This window comes from Dendropsophus ebraccatus, chromosome 13, assembly GCF_027789765.1.
Source record: "Dendropsophus ebraccatus isolate aDenEbr1 chromosome 13, aDenEbr1.pat, whole genome shotgun sequence".
Taxonomy (NCBI): Eukaryota; Metazoa; Chordata; class Amphibia; order Anura; family Hylidae; genus Dendropsophus; species Dendropsophus ebraccatus.
The window spans coordinates 73,853,667-73,876,012 of NC_091466.1; the positions used below are offsets into that span (position 1 = coordinate 73,853,667).

Here is a 22,346-nt window from a genome sequence, read left to right on the forward strand (position 1 = left end):
CACAGGGGAGCAGCGCAGCTCAGCCGGGGTGCGGACAGCTGGCCTGGTCCGCCAGTTGAGGACCCCTGGTGTAGTGTAAATCATTAGTTATCATCTATTCTGTGGTTTGTGGTGCTCATACACATAAGAGCAGAGTCAACTGGACCATCCGATTTCGGGATCACCCACCTAATGTGCACAGGTGACAAAGAGAAGGGAGGGTAGGAAAGTGTCAGAAACTCACCCTGCTCTCTAATGGATTTATCTCAGACTCTGCGGAACTGTCAGCCAGGGTTGCTTGCACATGACCGTAATAAACTATCCGAATACTACCTGCAATTGCAGATATTAAAGAACTGATTCTGTTCTATGGGTCAGTGCACCATGGATTTTACGATCTGTGCATTTTTCCAGACTGCAAAAAATTGAACATGTCAGTATACAGGCTCCTATACTTCTATAATACGCAAAGCCCCTGACTGTGGTCAGCAAAATTCTCTTTGCTCAATCTTCACACACAGCAAGGTTATTATGAAGGTTGATAAATGTTGCATTCAGGAAGTTCACACATTTTGGTGTATAGGTATCCATAGTCTTTGGTGCATTGTACTCAGTGGTCTCTAGCTCATTCTAAATAGCAGCACTGGGTATTACACATGCTCAGACTCCCATTCATCTGAATGCAGCATTATATAGGTTGCTTTCTCTTTCCTGCTTGATTTTACTGTATAACATTGAATGTAGTGTCTGCATATTCCGGTGACAATTGTACAGTCTCGCTTCATTACGCAGTGATGTAATTCTTAATTTATGCATTCTTTATTACTAGTAATTCAGAGTCTCCACCTGAGGAGTACCAGCAAAGACTGAAAGAATTAGAAGCCACTTATAGGACACAGATAGAAGAACAGCAGAAGTACGTGGAGGACTTGAAAAGTCAGATCCAGACGGCCCAGGTGAAGGGAGAGAAGGAGCTGGAAGACGAGCAGTGTCTGATCAATCAGCAGATCCAGGAGGGTAAGTACTTAATCTGAATTTGTTCTCTATTGACTGAGCCAGTATAGGCCCTTTTTATGTGGGCCGAGAGAAAGAGGATAACAACGGTCAGTCTCACACAGGGGAACAATGTGGCGGACCCCATTGATCGGCCAATTATCCCCTAGCGACCATTTTCTAGAGCCTACTGAGCCTCATACATGGCTTGACAATTGTCTAGCAAGGGCTGTATGTATATGTGGCAGTGAAATGATAGAAACCAGGAATTTGATCGAATGCCTATGGATTTGAACAAATCCCGGGAAATGAGATGACCATGCCGTTCCGTCATTTCCCTGAAAAAAGTTAGGGATTTGATCAAATCCCGGACCCCTTTCAGGGAAATGATGAAATGAGTAACCTATTCAAGTCTGGTTAGTCACCCAGGCCAGGACTTGGAGCAGGAGGCCCATGATAGCGCGCCAGCATTCCATCATTTCCCTGAAAGGGGTCAGATATTTGATCAAATCCCTGACTTTCTTCAGGGAAATGATGGAATGGTGTGGTCATTTCATCATTTCCCAGGATTTGATCAAATCCATGATTTTATTATTTCACTGCAACATACATATATCTATTGATCTTGATAGTGATGTCCGCTAAGTTTATACCAATGCTCCCCATTGGCTCTGGTGCCATTACCCTTCGTTTCCTGCTCCCCTTGGCCATCTCTGACACTTCTGGCCCCATCTCTTTAGCAACAGCCTCCTCAGCCAATCACTGACTGAGATGGGACAGCCCTGCGGCCAGTGATTGGCTGAGTGGCCTGTCAGTACAGATACGGGGTCAAAGGCTGCTGAGGGATGCAGGGTAAAGGCTGCAGGACACCAGAGACCCTGGACGTGTGAGTATAAACTTTATTATTTGCCTTACAATGTCATCAGCCGCGGTATTACATGTAGCAATGTACAGTCGGAAGCGGATGATTTTTCAGCATGTTGAAAGGCAACGATCAGATGATGATCACTTTATATTCTTTATTAGACAGACCGATAATCTGCCAAATCGTCCTGATTCTGCAGATTATCGCTCTGTGTAATAGGACCTTAGGTAATTGTGTTTGTTTTGCACTAATCTAATGTGTATGACCAAATTATAGTCCACAAGACAGAAGTTATGTGATGCACATAGGTTATCATGTGGAGAAGGGGAGATACTACATGATTTATTTTTATTTTTTAGTAATCAGTGCATGTTTTTGTTACACAACTATGTGATCTGTATGCATGTGTTTTCTCAGATGAACAGTGGCTTGTAAAAGAGAAGGAGCGAGTTATTGCATTGTGCCAACAGAAACGAGAATCATCGTCTCAGACCGAACCAAAGACATATGTGGAGGTTGAGGTTCAGAACTGTGCACAGACTGACGTCCAGCCATCACTGGAAGAACAGGAAGGGAAGAAACTGGTGCAACTGGAGCTCCTCAGAAAATGCTCCCTACGTAGGGCGGAGAGAAACATCCGGAGGAAGAGAGTTAAGCTTCAGCTCGAAAGAATTGTTAAGAAACAAAAACTTTTAGAGGCCAAGAAAACTCTCCAACAGCTGCAGGCGGCTTGTTGGCTCAATGATGACGTAGTAAAACCAACTCTTCTCCATGTCCCAAAGGTACAAGAGACTTCCCTTACCACCACAGGCCTACATAGGAGTAGCAGCTCTCCTTCTGGATTCTCATCCTACAGAAGACGATCATTACCTTGGACTTTACAGACCCTTCCTAATTCTTATAGGTAGGTCCAGTAGTTTAAATATTTTTTATATTTTTTTTTAGTTAGCATTTAGTGGCATAGAAATAACGCTTTAAAATCCCCCCCCCATACAAAGTAGTGTTTCTAGTACCCAAACCATTCATTGATCTGCCATAGTGTTGATTGCATCTATCAAAATGTTCAGGTTCTTCAACGTTATTTTAACCCAAACGCTCGGCAATTCAGTCCCCACAGCTGCAGGGGTTGGATGCTGTCCTAGGGCTGCCAGAAAAAGATGGATACATCCATGTTTTTCAGGACTCCCTAGGGAAGCATCCAACTAACCTTCGCATAACATTGCTGTACCCAAACATTTTGACAGGTCCGCTTAACACTAACCTGCTCAATTAAATGTCTACTGTCATTGGCAGAAATTGAATTGAATTGACTGGCATTGCAGCCCTGCCCCATTAGCTTCAATGGTGTTAAAATGCAGCATATAACTTGGGCAGGTGTGGTGCTTTTTTGGAAGAAAACAGCCATAGTTTTCTAATCCCATATAAGCTATTAATTCTTTATATCCATTGTATATTTAGTATAGTCAATGAAAATACAATTGTGGAAAAAGTGGGAAAAAGCCCTACCTGTTCTGGAAGGTATTCCGAGATGAGAGGGGGATATGTACATGTTGCGGGGGATGTTCAATAGCTGCGCGATGTTACAGATGTCTCTGCGACATTGGGCAGCCATTAGACATTGCACACAGACATAGTTTCGCTTGCACGCAATACTCGCAACATGCTCTCACCCCGTTGTCTCAGAAAATGCCTTCGAAAACAACCAGAGGGAGGAAGTGCTGCATCGGAAAAGGGTTAGGTAGGACCTTTTCAGCTCTCTGGATAACGCCTTTAAAAAATATTAATTGTAATAATTGAATGGATATTTCCATCTCAACTAACATATTTATACTTGTAGGATTTCTTTATTTTTTATAACTATGTAAACTACACTTAGTTGAGATGCGAAAACTGCCTTAAAGAGGACCTGTCACCCCCCGTGCCAGGGTGACAGGCTCCGGACCCCCTGTTAGATCCCCCTATACTCACATAATCGCGGCGGGTCCCGCTTCCTGATGCGGTCGTGTCACGGAGATATCCGCTCCCGAAGCCCGGCGCGCGCGTACACAGCAGAGTCCGACGCTCATAGAGAATGAATGGAGAGTCCGATGCTCCGTCATTCTCTACGGGCATCGGACTCTCCTGTGAGCGCGCGCGCCGGACTTCTGGAGCTGATATCTCCGTGACCCGACCGCATCAGGAAGCGGGACCCGGCGTGATTAGGTAAGTATAGGGGGCTGTAACGGGGGGTCGGGAGCCTGTCACCCTGGCACGGGGGGTGACAGGTATCCTTTAATGATGGGTTCACACATACAGGATCCGTAACAGACTTGATGGCGCAGATATCGATATAACTAAATAACTGAACACAGCATTAAATTTGCACCATAAAATCTGCTGCGGATCCTGTATCCTGTACATGTGAACACACCCTAACAGCAGTTTCCCTTTAACTAACTTAAAAAAGTCCTTAAAAAACCTATCTACCAAACTATTACTCTGTGGAGTTTGTTTTTTTGTTTAGTTTGTATTGCATTTGCTAACCACACTATGTTGTTATGTCTTTCAGCGCTGTTCTGAAAAGAAAATGTAAATCTGAGCTGGCTCAAACTACTAAGACTGATGAAGTTAGAAATCCTTTACCAAGTGTATCTATAGATTGTCTTCTTAATTCTTCTGGTAACCCTAGTAGCAATGGACAGTGGGAAAGTAATCCTCCCAATATAAATGCCAATAATCTGCAAATCGTTCACGATCAAAGAATTGACTTACTCATAAAACAAATCAGTACAAGCTCTGCCCTTTTGTCAGGTGATCCACAAATGAGCAAAAAACGTCAAAAAATGGATAAACCTAGAGGTGGAGCAAAAGGGTCTTCCAGTTACTTTACTGCTGAACAACCAAAGAGACGCAACCTACGACCCACTGTAACTACAGGAACCAAGGACGCAAAATTGAAGCCATTAAAAAGTCCTTCTCCTTTAACTGTTGGTGGTCTTAAAAAGGGTACAGTACAAGAAAAGGGCAAAACAAGCCCAAAAGGTGATACAGGGAAGTTACCACAACAAAAATCAGTAAAGCAAACATCGATATCACCCAGCCAAGTGAAGCCAGCTGCTGTGGAGCCAACGTTAAAAGGTAAACCAACCAGATACAACATGGCTCCTCTAAAATCCAATACTCAAAGGAAGCCTGCTGAACAAACTAAGATCTCATCATCTATGGGTAATGTCCCCAAGATGAGCAACAGACGTGGAGCGACACAGGCTATTGATCGGAGCAGGATAAGCACAGAGAGACTCAATAGGGGATTCCTCAAAAATAATAATCAAATGTTGGAAGACCGCAAGAGGGATGACCACACTGATTCCTCCGATAGTGAAAGTTTCTATTCTATTGATTCTCTCTCTTCTGCTTATGCCAGTGCCTTAACTGTACAGCTGAGACAGGAGGAACGACAGAGGCAAAGAAATAATACACGGCAGAAAGATTCCGATAGCGACGACAGCCAGATGTCTCAAGACTCTCTTGCCGAAAAGGAAAAGAGAAAAGAGAGACCCAATAAAAGAAGATTTAACAAATACAAGACGATTGGGGCAACATCCTCGACCGGCACTTCGCTTGCTGCGGATCACAATTCGTTCCCTTTACTTACAACTGGATCAGTGACAACTGGCTTGACAAAGAGCTTCTCTCTGGATAGCCTAGCCGATGCTGATGTACTTGAGGTGGATTCCGCTGAAGAACTTCCTGCTGAGATATTTTGGAAGCTTCAGAGCCCTAGGAATTTAATAGCGAATGAAGATCAAAATAAGGAGAACATTGCAGTAGCAAGAGACAATAGTGGCTTGGACCTTACCGATTCATTTTATCTCAAGGTGAATGATGGACCTGCCCTTGAGTACTCTGTCACTTTACATGGAATATCGGACTATTGTCCCGCCACCATCTCAAGTGTTTGTGTTGGGAAATCCCAGACTATCTCTCCTGCTTCCAGTTCATCTGGATTATCAAGTCAAACAGATACTTTTAAGCCAAGTGGGATCACTACACATGGGGATGCTTTGTCTCTGACCTGTGCTCCAACATTGGAGTCTCAGGTTGGAGTGGATGAGATGAAGAATTTAGGAGGAGATAACAAAGTTTCTGAAACTGAACCTGACAAATTTCCAGGTCAGCTTGAAGGTGCACATACAGAAGCACAGGACAGACCTGCAGATACATCCACCGGTACAGGAGGAGAAACCGTACCAGATGATGAGAGTTGTCCACCTGAGCCATCATCTTATCTAACCAAATGCAATGGAAATAAAAGCGATTCGAAAAGTAAAGACAACATTGCAACCTCCGTAGAATCTTCAGCAACCAGCACTAAAAATATTAAGGGGGTGCTTGAAATCTCCCTTGCAAGTGACAGGGAGACACTTGAATCTAAAGAGGTACTAAAATTGCCTTTAACCCAAGAAAAAGTCAATTTTCGTAATACCACTGCAAACACCATCTGTGAGAATACAAGTGATGTAATGTCAGTGTCTTTGGGCCTTGGAACCCCGAATACTCAGCGGCAGTCTGTTCCTACCGATTGTCAAGAATCTGTCACATCTGGACCGTTATGTTGTGAATCGGTCCAAAAAAGTCCCAGTAACTTTAAAGAAGATGATAAATTGGATTTTGGTAATAGTAACCCCACCCAATCGATCCCACCAAAGTCTACAATAGAGCGGGATATAAATCCTAACACAGGTTTCAAGACTGAAAAACAGACAAATCCTGTACAAGAAATGCAGAATATCAGTAAACTTGATCAGGAACAATTCTCCGTCCTTAAACATGGCAATTGTGAAAATGGGCACGTTCGTGGCACTGAAAATACTAATGGCAGACCAGTCTATAGCATGGTGGACGATAGTATGGGTCCACTGGGAGACCATAACCATTGTGCATCTGCCAGCAATCCCTTACCAGTTCAGCGGAGTAAAAGTAACCTTTCTACTTCTGAACAAGGAAACATAAATGAAAAATATTTAGCTTGTAAGAATGAAGAATTGGTACCCGACACTGAAGCATGTGCAAAACCCAGACAGCTAGCACAGTCACTTTGCCACGAATCAGAAAAAGCTGCCATGACTGCCATAGTCTCATCTCCAGTTACTGAGCTCCATAACCACCTAGATAGTGATGCAACAGAGTATGAAAGCTCAATCTCACATAAAAATGGTGAGGAACTATGTTTTACTGTATATGATAGCACTTTGGATGAAGACTGTCCCAAGACTGGCATTGCAGACAACTCTTCCCTAGCTGTCAGACCGCTTTCTCAGTACCCAGAGACCAGGATTTGTAGCATTGAATCTAAACATGAAGATGTTGATAGATCTGATGATGCTACACGTATAAAAGATTACAACGAGAAAGAGTGTTCGCCTCCAAAAAGTGACGGGGAGTCACAAGATGCGTCGGCAAAGACTGGTAAACCCTTAGGATCTCCTGAGAGTCTGAATAAAGTGGAAGAAAGTTATCCGCTTCGCCCTGAATGTACCAGTAATAAAAGCCAAAGTAGTAATGAAGACTATCCTACAGAAATGCAGCCTTCACACCATGTAACACAGACAGAACAATCAGACGATAATAGAGCTGCACACAATCATATGTCTCCTGCTGCCACCAACCAGGCCTATGTGTCCTCCACATTTAATACTCAGTCCTCCAACAGGGATTTGTTTGCACATGACCATACGCAGTTTCAAATACTGAAGGAAGAAAGTCTAAAAACGTCATTAGAAACATATCCATTTTGCCAGAACAAAAATATTCCCTTAAAACGGGAAACGTTAAGAATTGGCAAGGACAGTAATAGCGAAGATAAGACCTCAGCAGGGAAGCATGGAAATGACTTCAGAACCACACAGGACTTCCTTTTGGAGAGTGGTCATTGGAATTGGACCGGAAATAGTCAAGAGGTTGGATATGCTGCTGAGGGATCATTCACTGGTCTACAACAAGCGAGTGTTTCTTCTGCCGTTTGCCATTTGTTGGAAGATATGAGTGGTACAGGTCATCCCCTTCCATATTATGAGGCTAAGATGCAGAATGTACCTTTTTATAAAGTGAAGGATCGAACTGGAAAGTTTTCTGACGATACAGATGGTTTAGAAGAAAAGTTCACTTCTACACAAGCTGACTTAAGTTTTAGTTTTCCAAGCATGAGTAGAGAAAAAGATGCGGCAGTCCTAGATGATAATATGGAGGTTGAAATGGTGCAGTGTTGCCGAATTGTTAAGTTTACAGAGGAAGAAAAAAAGGGCAGTAGTCCCCAAATTGTGGACCCAGAACTTAGTATATTGGAAGATGGAAGCAGTATCGGCCAGAGTGAAGATGCTAAATGTTTGGGAATACCGGAACAATGTAAAAAGTCTCAAGATAGCACTACATCTTCCAAGAGGGTTATAAGTAAGGGTAGTTACCTTCAAACTAGATCTGAAAGTGTTGGTGATCATCTCAATCGTGATGATAAAACACAAGAAGACAATTCAGTGCAACAAAACTATAATGTGTCAAAAAGCAATGAAGGTGAGAATAAAAATACAGTAAAAGATGCATGCTTACATCAGACGTCATCCTCTTGTATAGCTGAAAAGGAATACTCCGATTCCAAAGATGCTGCCAGTTTATCTAGTACTATGTCAGTCAATGTGAGCGAGAGCAGCATAAAGCTTGACACATTGCAGGATGCAACCACTGACTGTCCCAACGAAAACAATGATTCTCAAGATCAGGATAAAGAACCATTACTGTTTAGAGATGACCCAAATTCTGGACATAGCATCGAAAAAGGAATGTATCGGCCAACTAGTTGTAGATCATCACCACGTGAAGCTAATAGGGAACTTAATGTGGCCGTGACCACTGGTTTATCCGATCTCATTGCAAACAATAAGGCGCGTAAAGTAGAATGTGAACAGAGACAACTATGTGACCAGAGTATGTCATCATTTACCCACCGCAATGGAGGTATTGACCAAGTGACTTGTGCTGTAGAAGATCATAATTCCCCTATAAGGGTCAGAGACAATGGTGGACTTGTGGAAGTGTCTCTGATGGCTACTGGAGTCTGTGGAGAATATTCTCCAGATGTGAGCGAGTCCACTGACATCTCTTCAAGTGACACAGATACATCCAGATATCTGGTTTTAAAGAACATCTCTGGTCTGCAAAACAACTTAGTAGATGGGTTAGGTGAATGCGAATCCGATTTCCCAGAGGCTGTCAATGATATTTCTCAGTCAACTTACTTCAATGAAGAAATGTCAACATGCACTGACAGTATTGAAACTCCATCCCCTGATCACCCCAATAATCTAGATCAGACGGATTCGGAGTCTGATATGAATGAATTTTCCATTGAACCGCCTGCAGCATCAGTAGCTCCTTCCCACATTGACACTTCATCCAAAATTGAGGAAAAATTTATGGAGGAACCTGCGCATTTAAAGATAAAGTCAGATGGATATGCACAACATAATATGGCCGATCATTGTACTCAGACAGTTCAATATCCTGGAACAGATAATAGCCTTTTAGTAGCAGATGTAGGTGACACCAATTGTCTAATGCATAAACTACCAGATGAACATCCCAGCAGTCTAATTCCCAAACCTTCACACCAAGCAGAGCAGCCAACAGGTATGGTGGACAATACTGAAGGTCTTCACTTCTCCTCGAGTGACATCAATCCCTTTATTCACTCTTGGCAGCAAGAAGACTATCCGAAACCTGGATGGAGGAATTGCACGTTTAATAGTGCCATTGATGTATCCTCTGCTAAGTTTAAAGAACAAGTGGATATGCTGATACGGTGCTCCAGTGTTGATGAAGGTCTTAATAGTCACAATTCTCCCTTCCATTCTCATCTCAGCTCCTATGCAAATGCCAAAACTGTATCCAGCACCATAAGCAGTCTTGGAAGGAATGATTCAAGGCAAGATATAACTTCACTGGATGATTCTCAGGAACTTCTGTCTGACGAGTCTCCCGTCATCTGCGAAGGGAATAGAGCAGAGTTTGCAGGAATTTCCGGGTTACAGACAAAATTAGAAGACTACTCACAGCTGGATGAAATAATATTTTTGTACACGTCTGAGTCGGAGACTTGTAATGAACCTGTGAAGCGGGTATCTAGTGAACAGGGAGTGCAAAGTAGGCATAGGCATCGGAAGACCTCTAAGCACCAGAGAAACCATACTGATGTGCTGCCTTCAAAGTCTATGAGGAATAGAAATGTGGGCCAGAGGCCCGCGTCCTGGTCAAGTGTGCAGAACATGTCCTTACATTTATCACAACTCCTGCAAGAAACTTCTGAATTGTTAGGAAATCTCTCAAAACATAACCCTGAACATGTTAGTAAGGACGCCTTCAGGATACAAAGAGGTCTTGAAGAGCAGATTATGAAAAGATCGGTGAGAGACTCCTTCACTCAGACCTCTGTGGACCGGGGCATTCAGACCGATTCATCGATAGTGAACAATGCACAGAATCTTACCAGGGAGCACAATCATTTCCTAAGCTCCCCAGGGATAAATGTCATAGTTAAAGTTCTGGGAACAGACTCTTTGACTCATATTCCTCAAAGCATGGGTTTAGGAGAACAAAACTGCAGCAAAGGGAGTAAAACCCGAACACAAAGTCTACCAAACCTACACGAGTTTAAACATTGCAAACAATCAGACCATGTTTTCTATCATTCACCTCAAGATCGAGCATCTACCCCGTTCCTAAATGGCTTGCAGGACATGTCCTCTACAGCTATCCCGTATTCTTCCTCAAAAAGTTCTTTAGTTTCCACCAACGTGAATAAATGTGCAGAAGATACAGTAGTAAACAGTCCATCTTCCAGTGTGGTGGACACCACAAGATACCACACCGATTGTCAAGAGAAAACCGCAATGGTGGATAGAGCCTCTTCACCGATTTTAACCGTGAAGGCGAGTAAGAAATTCCACCTTAAACTTGTACCCGAAAGTCATTTAAACAATCAGAATTTTGCTAAAATCCTTCGTAGCAGAAAGAGAAAAGAGCGAGAGCTCCGCGACCTACAACTGAACGGTTCCCAAACGGAGACAGACAGCGAAACCAATGTGGGCAATGAATGTGTCGCTACACGCAGCGTCTCGTTGAGGGAAACCACCAGAAAAAGAGCCTCATCTGCTAAACTCCAAAGATTCGTGAGTGAAGGTTGCATCTTACGAGAGACACGCTCTGCTTCATTTACCAACCACTCCAGCAGCAACTCTGAGATTACAGGTAATGGAAGAAGATGTAACGCTGAAAGCTATTACACCTCTACGCAGTGTGAGAAGGTGCCTCTCCCCTGGGAGCACTTACAGTCTCTTCAAAACCTCTCTGTAACGTCACAGTCTCTATCAAATAGACATGGGCAGATCACTAGACAAAGTGCAAAAGAACTTGGTAGCGATAAGAATGATTTTGGAAGTTTTACAATAACGTCCGGTAACTCATACATTAAAAGTAGAGGCTATCCCGATTCTCCTTCCCAGATGAGCGGTCTTGGCCTACACTTACAAGAAGATGAATTATCAGTTGTTGAAAGTGAATGCAACACGGACATTCTTCTGGGTCAGGAGCCGACCTTCCGGACAAGTCACAAACTGCAGGGTTACGCGTTGCAGGATCTACCCATGCACAACAAATTTAGCAACTGGTCTGGAGTCCAGTGTGGTGCAACTAAAAATGGAATGGTCAGCAGCAGTCCCGATTTATATCTAAGAGGGGGTCCCACTAAGACCGAAGCTTCTCAGGAAGTGTCTGGCAGCAGATCACAGGAGATCGAGAGGCTGCAGAGAGAACGGGCAGAGGTTTTGTCTGCCATTCACTTGGAGATGAATCCTCTGCCGCTTACAGTCCAACTTGCAGAAGCCAAACTGAGCTACGGCATTGGAGAGACGGATGCCCTTCTGAGAGTTATACAGACAGGAAAGATGGATCTCCAAGATACGGTGTCTATAAAGAAACAGTTATACGAACGGTAAGGGTATAACATACTGATTGACATTTACATTTCTATACAGCAACACTTCAGCCATGTATACATATGTTAAACTGGATCATAGCACTGAAACAAATTGTATATTAGACAACTGTGCCCCTGTCATTTGCAAAAAGTTTTTAAAATCATTAGTATTCTCTATTCTAAGCCCTGTAATATGACCATGTTCTGCCATAGTTATTCTGCACTGCACCAAGTACATACAATGTGGCTATTCATTCATGTTCTGTATAAAATTTTTGAATGTCGCTCTAGTCCTGAGCGTTTTGCAGGTGGAAATTAACAGGTTTCCTATAAATAATCAGCCCTACACATTGAGCATTGATAATATTTACCTAATTTATCTTCAAGCTTACATGAACACCATAGACTATGCTCCGCGCCTCTCCGTCCTTGCCATAGACACCATTCTATGCATGGGTGGATTCTGTCGAAAGAATTGACGTGTCGATTCTTTCGGCGGATAGCGGAATTGGCTAGCCCATAGAATGGTGTGTATGGAGTGAGGGCATGAACGGGTACGCTACAGAATCCGCCGGAATTTATCTGTGCAGATTCCGTAGTGTGAACCTACCCTAAGAAGAAAACGTCCCAGGCAAGAGTAATAGGAGGGCAGGGGGGTTATTAGTCACTTGTCCATGTCAGGAACTGTCCAGAGCAGGAGAGGTTTTCCTATGGGGATTTGCTGCTGCTCTGGACAGTTCCTGACATGGACAGAGGTGGCAGCAGAGAGCGCTGTGACAGACTGGAGAGAATACACCACTTCCTGCAGGGCATACAGCAGCTGATAAGTACTGGAAGATTGGAGAATTTTATATAGAAGTAAATTAGAAATCTATACAATTTTCAGAAACCAGTGGACCTAAAAGGAAAAAAAAAATGCTGGAGTACTCCTTTAATATAGGAGAAAATGCTTTATCTTCTCTAATATCGTAACCATCCTCAGGTCTGGAATATGTAGTTCATGAAGATGATTCTTCTAGAACAGGGATGTCAAACTCAGGCCCTCCTGCTGTTTCCAAACTACAATTCCCTTCATGCCTGGACAGCCAAAACTTTAGCATGATGGGAATTGTAGTTCTGAAACAGCTGGAGGGCCTGATTTTTGACAGGTGTGTTCTAGAATCTAAATGTCATTATTACTAAACGGACAGTGTAACAATGGGCAGCAGGATAGCTCAGGGGGCAGCTGCTCTGCCTCTCATGCTATAGACCTGGGTTCAAATCCCCCTTAGATCGCTTGGCTGTTGGGAACTTGTCCTAAATGGATGAAAATATTCCACATTTTTCTATAACCACCATCTGTATTATAGTCATGTGTAGTATACGGAGTCTATACCCAACAATGCCAGCACAGGATTCGAACCAGGGGCTCCAGGATCCTTGCTCAGCTTCCTGGCCCCTTACCCCCTGAGCCATCTCCTGCTCTGATATATATAAGGGAAGGTTTGTCAGTCTCATTATCGAGATGGAGAAGACCAGAGCCAAGGTTCACGGCCCAAAAAAATGGCTAGCCGGCAGGAAACATAAAAAAAGTGAGGAAATCAGGATTAGAACCCTGGTCTCCAGCACACAGTCTTCCATTGTATGTGCGCTGCTCCTAGCTCTGCACCACAGGCAGAACTGGGAATCTTGTAGGATACTTCTCAATGACATCAATCAAATACTAAAAAAAGGTCTACACAACAGTCATATAAACATCCAAAAAATAAAGCATCAATGGTGGGGAACACTGAGAGAAAGAAAAAAGGATAATACTGGGATCCATCATCCATATGGATCTCCAGCTCAGCCCTCCATGTTCCATGTTCCTACAGACTTAGAGAAACATCTTCTATCTAGAGCGATTGTCCTTCCTCATCACTACAAGTTATTTATGTATCATTAGGCAGAAGCCGACGGCCATGTGGCTATTGTTATACTGTAAGTAATAGTAAGAAGAATGATGTCAGAAAAGTAGGAGAATGGGATTAGAACCCCTGGACGTGTTTCTAAGGAGTCCGATACCCAACCCTTCAGGCCACAGACACCTTCAGTGGTGGATCAGGTGTTACCCACTGATATAATCCTACAGGTTTATAACATGATAATAAAGAGATCACAGGGGGATAGAACCCACATCTAACATGATGCTACATGAACCTGATCGCACTGAGACCAACCCACAGCACCAAACTATGAGCAAGTCTGCTTCCTTTTACCAATGCTGCAAACCAAACCGATCCTCTATATCAAGTGGCAGAAAAGGGATTTGAACCCAGGGCTCCATATAATATCAATGAGACATCAAGGGATAAGACCCCCGCACCACCCTGCATCAGGCACTGCTGCCTTTGGTCTCTATTCCTTGACGATGCATATTACCAACCCAACACATTGCTGGAAGAGAAAGGGATATTCCAGACGGGTGAAGACGTTTCTTCTTTGGTAATTGGGAAGCGGATCTATATACCGGATCTATATATCTATATACCCCCATTGATAAACAAATGGTGCAGTAAATCTGTGACCCGTCCCATTGGGGTCCTAATGGCTTCAAAAGCCGAGAAAAAAAACCCCAAATCTTCTCCATGTTGTATTCTTGCTCAGCCACGTTACATAGTATATTCCCCGAGTCATCAGAAATCAGTGCTGAGGGGCATGGCCGATCCGATCAATAAAATCTGGTGTCCTTGGCGTCTCTGTACGGACTGTGAGGAGTTTCTGGCGCTCACTTGTATATCGGTACTCTGATACTCTCCCTGGATGGAAATGACCTGGGGGTTGATGGACTCTTTAACACTCATGATGGCTCCATTATCAGGATGTGCGGAGTTTTCCCCTATAAATAATTTATTACTTCTCAGTAGATTTTCATGCCCATTGCTTAATTCACTGCTTTGAAACTAAGGGTGTATGCAAATGGCTTAAAACTGTTAAAGGGAAACTCTGCTAATTTTCTTTTTCTTTCAAATGAACTGGTGTCAGAAAGTTATACAGATTTTTAATTTACTTCTATTTAAAAATCTCAAGTATTCCTATACTTATCAGCTGCTGTATGTCCTGCAGGAAGTAGTGTATTCTCTCCAGTCTGACACAGTGCTTTCTGCTGCCACCTCTGTCCATGTCAGGAATTGTCCAGAGCAGCAGCAATTCCCCACAGAAAACCTCTACTGCGGTGGACAGTTCCTGACATGGACAGAGGTGGCAACAGGAGTGTAGACTACGTATGACTTCTCCCAGTTTCCAAGGACTGGATCCATCTTTTTTCCAGCACTCAAGGAGAAGCATAAGGAGCAGAGCAGCCCGCAGCCTGATGAGCAGAAACCCAATAGGAACAAAGCGATTTTCTTTGTTACTACTGTAGATTCGCTCATTTCCATTTGTAATGCTTGGAGGGTTAAAGGGGTACTCCGAAAATATTTTTCTTTAAAATTGACTGGTGTCAGAAAGTTATACAGATTTGTAATTTACTTCTATTTAAAAATCTCAAGTCTTCCTATACTTATCAGCTACGTATGTCCGTCAGGAAGTGGTGTATTCTTTCCAGTCTGACACAGAGCTCTTTGCTGCCACCTCTGTCCATGTCAGGAACTGTCCAGAGCAGGAGAGGTTTTCTATGGGGATTTGCTGCTGCTCTGAACATTTCCTGACATGGACAGAGGTGGCAGCAGAGAGCACTGTGTCAGACTGTAAAGAATACACCACTTCCTGCAGGACATACAGCAGTTGATAAGTATAGGAAGAGTTGAGATTAAAAAAAAGTAAATTAAAGAAACAGTTGATTTGAAAGAAAAAGATTTTCACTGGAGTACCCCTTTAATCTGAGGTCAAGTTGCTGAGAAGTCGGAGACAGAGAGGAAAAACACACACAGACTTTTGTGCCTTCAGCAGAAAGCAGCAACTGAGAACTGGGGGAAGGAGACTGAATAGATAACAAGTATGGAAGGAATTGTTAGTGTCACCATGGGCAGCAACATATGAAAAGTTATGTGTGAGTGGAATACCTCTAAGCGCGATTTGTCTGGTTAGGACTAATGATTGAAAGAGGATGTACCACCAGGTACATCCTCTTTAAAAATCACACATGAATTGAACGGCGCCGGCATGGGGAAGCTGGTGCCGTGGTCCTTGATTCTAATGGAGCAGCGTCATGGAGAGGCGGGGGTTCCTCCCACTGGGGGGGTGGGCCGGCCCGCCTCCAGTGCTTCACCCCCCATTCCGGTTACCATGAATAGAGCGGCGCCGTACACGGGAACCGGGCCGCGGTTCAAAATAATGACCATGGCACCGGCTTCCCCATGCCGGCGCCGTTCAATTCATGTGTGATTTTTAAAGAGGATGTACCTGGTTTATGTTCGTGCAAACCAGAACTTTGAACAAGTTCGCCCATCTCTATTGCCATGCTATCTATAAACAGTCCAGGTACTCTCTTTCCTCATGCCGGACTGCAGCACCTGGGGGCCAGTACCCAACTCCATTCTGTACACTGTCCTATATAGAATGAACACTGGTGCAGCTGGTCTTCACTTTATTTCCATCTTTCTTCTGTAGCTTACAGGGGCAGATGGTCAGTCCTAAGCATTGTGGACATGCCGCCATGTCTATCTTTTCTCTCTATTGATTACATATACAGTGGTACCTTGGTTTAAGAGCATTGCTTTGGTGTAAGAGCTCCCTGTACTAGGTGGGAGGGGGAGTGGGGGAGGGACATGGTCTGCATAGTGGGGTCTACAGCCCTGTACTCTGACCCAGGAAGTCTCCCTCACCTTCCAAATCATAGCAGATCCACTTCAGGCTGGGGCTTACATCAGGAGACAGGACTGTGGAGGTAATCTCACCATAGCTGTAACCTCTCTCTTCCTGGACAGAGAGTGCTGCTATACTGTGCCCACATCTGCCCTGCTCATTCCTTCATGCTCCCTGCAGTCTGTCATTCCTGATTGGTCCAGGCTGAACACACACCCCTTCCCCATTGCTGTCATGTGACCACACAGACTTCTGAAAGCAGACCTGCTTCTCTATTATAGCCTGTTGTACTACACTACTGCATTGTGGAGATCTGTAGCTCCATCCTGTATCTACAAACTGCTGCTGTATTATCAGGGTTATACAGTTACTATACATTATACACCACATGCTGCTATACTGTACAGTAACTTATATATCACATATCCAGCTGCTGTGTTATCAGGGTTATACAGTTACTATACATTATACACCACATGCTGCTATACTGTATAGTAACTTATATATCACATATCCAGCTGCTGTGTTATCAGGGTTATACAGTTACTATACATTATACACCACATGCTGATTGCTATACTGTACAGTAACTTATATATCACATATCCAGCTGCTGTGTTATCAGGGTTATACAGTTACTATACATTATACACCACATGCTGCTATACTGTACAGTAACTTATATATCACATATCCAGCGGCTGTGTTATCAGGGTTATACAGTTACTATACATTATATACCACATGCTGCTATACTGTACAGTAACTTATATATCACATATCCAGCTGCTGTGTTATCAGGGTTATACAGTTACTATACATTATACACCACATGCTGCTATACTGTACAGTAACTTATATATCACATATCCAGCGGCTGTGTTATCAGGGTTATGCAGTTACTATACATTATATACCACATGCTGATTGCTGTACTGTACAGTAACTTATATATCACATATCCAGCTGCTGTTATCAGGGTTATACAGTTACTATACATTATACACCACATGCTGCTATACTGTACAGTAACTTATATATCACATATCCAGCTGCTGTGTTGTCAGGGTTATACAGTTACTATACATTATACACCACATGCTGATTGCTATACTGTACAGTAACTTATATATCACATATCCAGCTGCTGTGTTATCAGGGTTATGCAGTTACTATACATTATACACCACATACTGCTATACTGTACAGTAACTTATATATCACATATCCAGCTGCTGTGTTATCAGGGTTATACAGTTACTATACATTATACTCCACATGCTGCTATACTGTACAGTAACTTATATATCATATATCCAGCTGCTGTGTTATTAGGGTTATACAGTTACTATACATTATACACCACATGCTGCTATACTGTACAGTAACTTATATATCACATATGCAGCTGCTGTGTTATCAGGGTTATACAGTTACTATACATTATACACCACATGCTGAGTGCTATACTGTACAGTAACTTATATATCACATATCCAGCTGCTGTGTTATCAGGGTTATACAGTTACTATACATTATACTCCACATGCTGCTATACTGTACAGTAACTTATATATCACATATCCAGCTGCTGTGTTATCAGGGTTATACAGTTACTATACGTTATACACCACATGCTGATTGCTATACTGTACAGTAACTTATATATCACATATCCAGCTGCTGTTGTGTTATCAGGGTTATACAGTTACTATACATTATACACCACATACTGATTGCTATACTGTACAGTAATTTATAATATCACAGATTCTGCTGTTTATAAATATTTGTTTAATCTGTTCTACATGTTGTTCAGAATAATAAATCATTATTTTTGGGGTGTGGAACCAATTGTCAGCATTTCAATGATTTCTTATGGGAAAATTTGCTTTGGTTTAAGATTGGATTTGGATTACAAGCAAGGTCCCGAAATGAATTATGCTCCTAATCCAAGGCACCACTGTATATTTTTTCATGTCACATATGAATAACACGGTGCTCAAACATGTCCTGAATGTATTCATCTTATCTCGCTTCTCGCTATAGCCACTTGAAAGTGATAGAAAACCTTCGCAAGGAGAGAGAGGAAAGGCTCCAGGTTTGTAGAAGAAGTCGAAGTCTGAGCCCCCAGAAGCAGCTGAGTGCATCACAGACATCACTGATATCCCTGAGAGAGTCTGAACTACCCAGCCGGCGTAGAGAGTACCTGCAGCAGCTCAGGAGGGATGTGGTCGATAATACCAGGTCAGATCGAGCATTTAGGCTGTGAGAGAAACTAGTAATAGTCATGTGTGTTCTGTTTTGTACGCACATACGGAAATGTACTGGGATACTAATACACTCTGTAGACTCACTACTACTAGGTGTATCTGCCCATAGACAAGTGTCCAGTTTCTATAACCTCCATTCGGAACTCTGCTCAGCTGTTACTGTATTCATAACATCAATGTCAATACAATGTTTTTTAAGATTGTTTCGAAATGATATAGAATATATCCTAATATAAATATTTGTCCTTTAGGATTCAGGAACCAAAGCGTAGAGCCCCACAGTGTCCTTCAGAAATAGAGGTCATGCTAAAAGACTACCAGAAGGCTCGGGAAGAGGCGAAAACTGAAATAGCTAAAGCAAGGGACAAGTTACGAGAGAGGGCTGAGATGGAGAGGAGACGGCTACAACAGGGTAGTCTAACCAAGGTAAACCCTGAAAGGATGAGTGGCCCAGGTAACCGAAGGGCCTATGCACACAACATATAGAATTACCTTTTTGACTTTTCTATAGCTTTTCTGATTAGTTCTATTTGATTCTCTCTTGCCGAGTACTTTAAGTAGAAAATTTTGTACTCACATGTAAGCAGCAATGTTTAACAAGACTTGAATTTTCAGATCTTCCAACCCTTCTCTTCCATTTGGCATTGGCTGACTGGCAGTGTGTTAAGGCCCTATTCCACGGGCTGACATAGAGGAGCAAATAATGGCATATTTAAAGTGGTGTTTGAAAAAACCTTTTACATGTCATGCTAACGATTTCAGGTCTTTCGTAATAGCCGTCGTTTGGATCGTTTATCGTTAACGATTATGCGAACGATAGTCGTCTGGTGGAATAGGGCCCTTAGGCTTCTAATGTTAGTCTGTGGTTCTCTCCCTGCCTGTTCTCATGATTGGTACAAGTATGAACACTCAGACCTGGACCAATGAAAACTTTTGACATGTCTCAATGACATGTGAAAACTTTTACACTTTAAGTTATCTGCCGTTGCTTGGTGTGTTGGGAATAAAGGGGTGGGCAGTTCATAGTATTGTTTGTACTGCACTTACTCATATATGGTCCTGTTAGTTCAGTATTGCCACCCTTGTCCCCTGCTGCTGGCTGGGCACCTTGCAGTTCATAAGATAGCTGCCAATAGAGAAGCATGTGACGAGGGCACTTCCCTCTGCCTGTTCCCTGGATGTACTTTACCACTATGGAGGAAGCAGAGTAATGTGTATGTCACATGCCCCTCCATGAGGAGAGGCCAGCCCGCCAGTAGCAGGGGATAGCGACAGGGGGGGTGGAGCTTCATTACAGAGCCGAGCAACAATACTATGTTTACTTAAAAACTGCTGGAAAATGGCCGACCCTTTTAAAGTCCTGTATCTGTTGTATTGTGTTGAGCATGCATCATATTATACAGTTAACAGTTTTATTAAAGATAATAATTAAACCTTTTGCAGGAGGATACCAAAATGAAGACACTTGTAAGCACCAGCACTTTATTTACCAATTCTAGTCTCAGCCTGTCGTCAGGCCCCACCTCTGGGTATAACAGCGGTATGACTGCAACCAATGGTCAGGGCAGCAAACTGGGCAGCCAGGAGGTGAGTAGCCGCTTTGCACCATTGTTCATGCATAAAACTAGTTCAGACATACAGGGAAATGGTTGTCAGTATGAACCAACCAGATCCCATGTGTATTTTCCATTGAGTAGATGGTACTTGTGGCCTCATTTATATTGGGAAAGCTCTACCCCTCCACCACTTGTACGGCCGTGCTGTCCAGGTGGCACTTAGGTGCATAAGATGGTTATATTTGCAGGAACATGTGGCCTTCAAGATCACTCGGCCTCCTCCAAGGAACCTGCCCTAGTTTTTGGCATTCAGTGTGTTCCTATAGAGGAGGCAGCTATTGTTCTGGCACCTTCTGGTCCCCCTGCTTCTCACAGCATATTCCTTCTTCTGAGATGAGTCTTCTCAGCAGGACCTGACCCCCCAGCCAATCTCTGGCCACAGCAGAGTCCAACCTCAATTACTAAGGTTTTGCGTCAACGCCTCGCGTCAGATGTAGCAACAAGCACAGAACCAAAATGCGCTTGAATAGATGCTGTGGGGGACTAGTAGAGCCAAGTATCATGTACCCAGCAAAAGATAAGCATTTTTGGGATACTGAATACCCCTTTAAGTTTGTAACCTCTTGCCTTCGTAACCTCTTGCCTTTGTAGACATTACCAAGAAGTTTGGATCCAGCTCTGGGCTCAGGAAGAGGTCGCTCTGCAGTAAGGAATTGTGACCTCCTAAGCCCTACCAGCATTTCAGGGCCAGGTATGTAATATATTCACATTCTTGTGTTGTTCATGTACAGTATGTGCGTCGCTTTTGATGACACAAAATACCATCATTGGTGATCACTTCGGCCTAGTCTGACACAGCAGTTTGTCTTCTGTTATAAAAGGAAACCACAATGTAGATGTGGAAACAGCTGTAGGCCTCATCCACACTTGCATATTTTTGTTAGTATTTTACATTAGTAGTTTTAAGCCAGTGGAACCTTTATACATATGGGTATAATATAATGACATGGGAGTTGCTTTAATAGATATTCTAAGATATGGCAACAGTGTGGGCAATGTGATTGATGTGTCCTTTACGTATCACGGGAACTTTGCATTGCAGTCAACAATATCTGTATGGTGAAAAGCTGTTCCAGGTAAAACCTCCAAGTTTAATGGAATCTTTCGCCAAAAGAGAAAAATCACCACCGGAGGTGTCTAGAAGCAGCTTACTCCCCACCTAAGATGCCCATAGATTGAAGGCCAGCTTTATACTGATTTGAATATTTCAGATCTTTATATCTTAATCATATATATTTTTTTTACATTTAGACACCAAGAGAAGCAGCTATACGTCCACTGTGGAATCACCTGACAAAGCGTCTTCCTGCCCTTCCCAGGGGAGTTCTCCCCTCCACTCTACTGTAGTCTCCTACCAGGAGCTTGCCCCTCGGGTCCAGGCCAGTGCAATGGCAGAGGTGAGCTGTGTAGCACCAGTCTGAATCACAATGTAAATAATTTGTTTACAATGATTGTGAGTGTAAACAATGGCATGTAAAGAGGGTTGAAAAAAATATTCTATGTATATCCAATATAAGTCAAGAACCCTTGGTCTGCAATTTTATACTGCGTGACTCGTCGACCATTGGGACTTAAAAACCTGCCTTTTTGTCCTGTAGGTTTCTGGTTATATTTGTAATGAAGAGAACGTATTACACTTAATGCAGGGTATGGAAAATACTGTCGCCAGGTGGTGGGAAACAGGTGGCATTGTTTGGTTGGAAGTAATTGGGGACAGTAGCTGAATGTTTTTTGGCCTCCGATAGGTTTATGTATGTGAATTTCAGGACCTGCACTAGTTATCAGTTGGACTCCCCTTAAAGGGTGTGTTCTGAAAAACATCATAAATGTCTAAACGTATTAGACGGCTC

General features: G+C 43.0%; 1 protein-coding gene across 4 annotated transcripts in view; it reads left to right on the forward strand.

The window, feature by feature from the left end:
• The window catches only part of STARD9 (StAR related lipid transfer domain containing 9), a 103,617-nt gene that overhangs the window by 69,091 nt on the left and 12,180 nt on the right, over positions 1–22,346 (forward strand). For all 4 annotated transcript variants that reach the window (XM_069951035.1, XM_069951036.1, XM_069951037.1 and 1 more), the window contains 8 exons: positions 809–996; positions 2,255–2,741; positions 4,386–11,858; positions 18,657–18,854; positions 19,132–19,306; positions 20,324–20,467; positions 21,088–21,187; positions 21,748–21,893. In XM_069951035.1, coding sequence (XP_069807136.1) covers positions 809–996; positions 2,255–2,741; positions 4,386–11,858; positions 18,657–18,854; positions 19,132–19,306; positions 20,324–20,467; positions 21,088–21,187; positions 21,748–21,893 — 8,911 coding nt within the window. The remainder of the gene's footprint in view (positions 1–808; positions 997–2,254; positions 2,742–4,385; positions 11,859–18,656; positions 18,855–19,131; positions 19,307–20,323; positions 20,468–21,087; positions 21,188–21,747; positions 21,894–22,346) is intronic.